Source organism: Morus notabilis, unplaced genomic scaffold (genome assembly GCF_000414095.1).
Source record: "Morus notabilis unplaced genomic scaffold, ASM41409v2 Scaffold570, whole genome shotgun sequence".
In the NCBI taxonomy this organism is placed as follows: Eukaryota; Viridiplantae; Streptophyta; class Magnoliopsida; order Rosales; family Moraceae; genus Morus; species Morus notabilis.
In genome coordinates, this window is record NW_010358717.1 from 667,764 (window position 1) to 673,719 (window position 5,956).

Here is a 5,956-nt window from a genome sequence, read left to right on the forward strand (position 1 = left end):
TAAAAACATGCATAATTGGTACGTAAAAAATATAGTATAAAAAAAAAAGGAAGACCAAAGGAGTATAAACAAGCATTCGTTTGGTCATCGAAAGCATTTAAAACCATTATTGCATACACCTACCTTATCAATAAAAAAGATAAAGGATTAATTATAAAAATTCACCCCAATTATAACTCTTGTAACATTTTGTCTCTCAAACTTTAAAAAGTAACATCCCTCCCTCCCAAATTTTGTTCCGTCACTCATTGTAACAGAAGGGGCACAATTATTAACAGAACAGAGTTCGAGGACGACGGATGTTATTTTTTAAAGTTTGGAGAACAAAGTGTTACAAAAATCATAGTTCGTGGGAAATTTTTGTAATTAATCCAAACACAAACTAACTCAAGATTGAAAAATTTTCACAATTCACGAAATCCTTCAATATTCTAAACTCCAAACAACGAAAGATCTACCGTGGATAAATCATAAAAAAAGTTAATTTCTTTTAATAAGAGCGACATTATAATAATCAATGTCCCACATCTAATTATTTGATTTTTTTAAAGAGTATTTTGAAATAGTATTTGTTAAACTTTTTTAAATTTAATTGACGGATTAAAGAAGTTATTTCTATAGCACCAGACTAATTTCAATGAAGCACGCGCACTTGCTATTTGAACAATAATTTTAGGGTGAAATTTCATAATTTTAAACGTTAAAACGTGCACAATGGGTAGGTGGGAGGAATTTCCAGACTAAAAACATGCATAATATTGGACACGTAATATTGGGACTGAATCTTTATCTATAAATACAAGCTTTTTTTCTTCGGAAATTCTATAAATACAAGCTTTTTCAACGTCATTTCTACACAAAAAATGCCAAAAACAACGCAAATGGAAGTTACCACCTTATTCACATCTACCACTTTATTCACATTGTCCCTCCTCCTCGTTTCCTTCACAACAAAAGGAGAGTCTGCCAACCCTAATGGCATTCTGCCTCCTGCAGTTGTTGACGTTTCAGGGAATGAACTCCGAAAGGGCGAATATTATCATTTGATTGCTTGGCCTTCAAAGCCGTTGCCAATAGGAGTTGTCTCCTCCATTTCACCACTCGTAAACCGTAATGGAACCTGTTGGGTTCAACACAAAATTGAAAGATTTGTAATTGATCCACAACCAACACCAAGTATTCCAGTAAAATTTTCGCCCATCCTACCCGACGAAGACGAATTTATCCGAGAGTCCACATTTCTCAACATCCAGTTTCCTGATGCCGCTGTATCACACGTATGTGGCGACTCATTGTGGAAGGTTATTAATCGTCCCGACCAAGTTTTCGGACAACAATTTGTGGTTGTTGGTGACAACTCGGGCTTCACTAGGCCCGGTTGGTTCAAAATTGAAAGATACTCCGAACAACCTCTGCGTGAGTACAAGCTTCTATGGTGCCCTGTCTATGTGTTGGATCAATCTGTTCGCTCATCAGATGATTGCCAAACTATTGGAATCTTTGCTGATAGCGATGGAATTGAGCGTCTGTCTCTGGCTGATACTTCGGTGCCATTTGCATTCAGGGCCTCCGCAGAACCACAGAGTGATCAGCACTTGAAAAATGAGTACTTCTAATGCTTAATTTTCTAAATGAAACTTTGCTTCTTCCGTCTTGTAATGCATCTAATATCATTAGATTTAGATGCTAACTATGTATGCACCTAAAATAAGGAATTACCAAATAAGGAAGAAGGTGGTCTTTTAGTGTTAAACTAAACAGTATTGATGTGTGATATTTTGCAACTTTTGTACATTATTTACGTTTTTTCTTTTGGTTGATTGAAAATAGGAACGAACATACTTTAAATCATGATTCAAGACAATACAAACATCAAAATTGATTAGTACAACCTCAAATTACAAGAAAAAAAACCATGATCCGAATGCTCAAAGGAAATAAAGGTATACGTACTGGGTTTTGACATTGGGCACCCAAATAGGTACGCCAATGATCAAACCATTGAAAACAAAAAACGAGACAAACAAATCGCTAAATAAGGTTAAGACGACTGTTAGTACAAGCCAATTTGAAAATACAAAGAAAAACTAGATAAAAATCCAAGTATCGTAATTAGAAACTCTAGCCATGAGATGACCGGCGAAATAAATTACATTTGAGAAAGCAGCAGACCTCAAGAGATGGAAAATGTTGTCGAAGTGTTGTAAATTCAATACAAATTGTGCAACTAAAAATTTTTCGACAAATTAAATTAGGGGACTCTTTGTAAGAAAAACTTTTAACTGGGGTAAAAATGAATGGAGCCTATCGGGCCAGTAGGGAGTGGTTGCGTCTACATTATATGCATCTACAGTTGACATTATTCACCGTCTGATTATATCGTTATATTTATCTATGCTCGAGCTCGACGAGTTCTAATTCAAAATGTTGTTAGCTTTACCCCATTCAAAAAAATCAAAACTGTTATTGGGTTCAAAATTAAAAGCAACAACTATTTTGGTAAGAGCATCTGCCAACACTGACCGTGGGATTTTTCATTACAGGTAATATGTTATGAAAGCTTTGAGAGAAGTAATAGATAAAAATTTCTTAGGCAAAGGGCTAAGTAAAAAAATAAAAAGAAATATTGTTTATCCAAAACATAAAAAGAAACATGCAATTGTTTTTTCATCCGTAAAACCTCTTTCTTTCCTTTTTAACTTTCCACACTTTCCCTGCGTCTCTTCTTTCTTTTTTTTGTCTCCTCTTTTTTTATTTTTATCTCATTTGTCTCATTATACATTTTTCTTTTTTATTAATTCTTTTCTCTAAATTGACCCTCATAAATATATTTTTCTTGTTAATTTCTCATTTTTGTTTTTATTTTCATACCTTTTTTTCCTCTCTCTCTTTTATTTTTTTGTCTTCCTTTTTTTCATTCTTATCACTTTTATACTATTTACATTCTTCTTTATTTTTCCAAATGAGATATTAATAAATATGTTTTTCATTCTTACCTACAGAATTTCACAGGCGTACAGACACAGTTTCAACTTGTATAATATAAAAGCGTGCAAATAACTTATAGTTCGCTTTCCCTTATGTGGACTGAAACAAACACCTTTAATCTGACGGCTAATATTGTCTTCTAATTCTTCTTCTTCGTTTCTTTTTTCAAACCCATTCAAATCATTTCGAATTGCAAAGGCAGTTTGAATGGTTGCTTGGGAGCACAAAAGATTGGAACGTAATTTGAATTAAAAAGAAAGTTCAAACTACTGCTAGTGTAAAAGTTGGAAATCACTCTCCCCTAAGTCCAAGCCTACGTTTATTTTTGCTTTCAACTTATAGTGTACGGGGACGTGTAAGCATGACTATGACATTGCAAGGGCCAAAAACGTTTTTTTTGCTTTCAACTTATAATGTACTGATTACCTTTGTGCATACACCTAAAATCATCAAAACTTGTTTCCCTAAGGATCATCATGCATGCATTATATGTCCTTCCATTATTATTATTTTTTTCACGCCAATATATATAGATTAAATTTCAAGGAAAAACCAACGAGTATTTCTAGTAGAGTGTATCGAAGAACTTCCACTTCTAAGAGAGATATATAAAACGATAGAGTTTTTGTGAACATTGATCTATAGAGGGTGTTAATTTACTTGTAAGAGGTTTTAGATTAAATCTATCTATATATATATATATATTCTTTCATTTGGCGGTATCCAACTCAAAGCAATAAATCCATGTTGTCATTGCTAAATAAATTAAACGTAATCTAGAATATAAGAAACGGGTAGAAATGTAACCATATGTTAAATACCAATAACGGCCGAAAATTAATTAAAACCAAATGATATGTCTAATTTATACGAGAATTACCTGTAAGTAAAAAAAAAAAATTCTATTATTCTAAAAAATAATTCTCCTTTTTATTTTATCTATAAAATTTTGACATATCATGAATATGGGATTACAATTCCCTCAAAACAAATAGTAATGCTCATACTTCTATCTTTTATTTTTTTTTTCCTTTTTGTATATATATTACTGCTAGGGCACCATGTCTCACACCAATATCTTTTCCACACCATGTGATGTCGGAGTATTTTTCACCATGAAATAAATCAATAATATATATCTATTTATATACTGTGATCTTCATTTTAAAGTTTTTAGGGGTTTATTATTTCTCATGGTTTATAAAACATGGTGTAAGATATAGAATATAACTAATATTATATTATTTTCTTTCATTAAAATCCTTATCCTTATTAGATTTAAACACGTGTGATCTGATGATCAAACCAACTTAACTTGTAAGTAAGATTTTTGGCCACTCTTCCATCGAGATCTATAATTTTTTTATTCACACATTTTTTTTCTCCGCTAAAAGGTGATCTGAATAACTTGAAAGCCAGAAGCTGTTAAAAGTTGCAACACCAGCATGCACGTGTTGTGGTCTTATTTGACCGAGTTATAAGCGTAATAATTAGTGGGATTAGTTCCTACTGAGTCTAGTGTTAGTGGATCTGTTTGTTATTCTAGTTTCCTAGTCATGTGCGAGTGGGCTCATGGTTGTTACCGAGTTTGTAGCGATTTTTCAGTTAGCTTAGTTGTTTCACTAAATTTATTATTCTTATTTGTTTTTTAGTGGCCAGTTGAGTCTTGTTAGTGGTGTTAGTGGAGTCGTGGCAGTATAAGAGGTTGTGAGAGAAAATTTTGCAACGTGGACTCATCTTGTATGCCTATATAAGGCAATTAATTCCACCGAATGAATAAAAACTTCACTGCATCCATTTATTGTTTTGAGATTCTTTTACCAAGTACACTTTTCTTCTCTTCATTTATATTGTCTTTGTTCCTCTCGTGTTCAACAGAAGCTACACGTAAAATGAGAGACAACAACAAGGCCCAGGAAAACGATTAACAAAGAACCAGACATCCAAGATAAATATAACAACACCAAGACAAGACTAAATAAAGCCAGAAAAAACAAGGCAAAAAAAAAGAAAAGAAAACAAAACAAAAAAGCCTACACAAGAACAAACCAGCCAAATAGATACAATTGGTCCTCACATGTTTTTAATGTACATTATTTAATTCCCAAGTTCCTATAGCAGCCACAAATATCTTTTTCGTTTTTATTAATTGTTTTCTTTTGGATAGATCTTTATTTATCTTTTTATCTCTTTTTTAAGTGATATTTATGCTTTTTTTTTCACCGTGGTAATTTTACTATCCAACTCATATATATTCGGCTCTTTTTTAGGCCAAGAAATATTTTACTTATAGAGTGATGCTACAGGCATCACCTTTTGCAGTATTTTTTACACTACGTGACGTAGCAGCGTTTTTCTTTTTTTCCTACTAAACAATAAATCACTATCAAGTATCATCTTCATTTTAAATTTGTGGGTTCCTTCTTCAAATTTATGTCACGTGGCTAATTATATTTGGACCTATTATATACTACATCACATGATAACCAAAGAACGCTCGTTTGATTATAACTTGGACCACAGTGAAACATTCCTCTCAATAGGAAGGGGCTCCATATATATATATATACACATATATATTCTCATTGTAAGAAAAACCAAATGAAAGCACTCTCACAGATGTAAATGCTAAAGCGATAGTATGCTCTCAAGCAATAATGCAGTAAGGAATACTCTATAAAAGTAATGAAATAAAACAACCTCTAACTACTGATTAAATGCACTAAACGACATAACTGTTGTCACCAGGTGACAGATTTAATTATAACAACTACTTAAAGAGGAGATGTAATTGAATAAAAATTATAAATTTGAAGGACAAACTGAATTAAACTAAAAGTTGAAGAACGCAGGCAAGCAAAATTCACTTTTTACTCTGCTTTACATTCGTTGTATCTCACTCACATAAAATGTGTCACCTATCTCACACCAAAAGAAAGCTAAGAAAATAACAACTGAAAAATTATTA

General features: G+C 32.4%; 1 protein-coding gene across 1 annotated transcript; it reads left to right on the forward strand.

Annotated features, from left to right (window-relative positions):
* The first annotated feature begins 863 nt into the window (after positions 1-863).
* On the forward strand, positions 864-1,728 carry LOC21403106 (endogenous alpha-amylase/subtilisin inhibitor). Its single transcript, XM_010093094.2, has one exon. It carries the CDS (start codon positions 864-866, stop codon positions 1,614-1,616), a length of 753 nt encoding a protein of 250 aa, XP_010091396.2. The 3' UTR covers positions 1,617-1,728.
* Positions 1,729-5,956: the final 4,228 nt, after the last annotated feature.

Excerpts from the sequence above, each read along its gene's own strand:
- LOC21403106 (XM_010093094.2), top strand. The coding sequence starts at position 864 with ATGCCAAAAACAACGCAAATGGAAGTTACCACCTTATTCACATCTACC.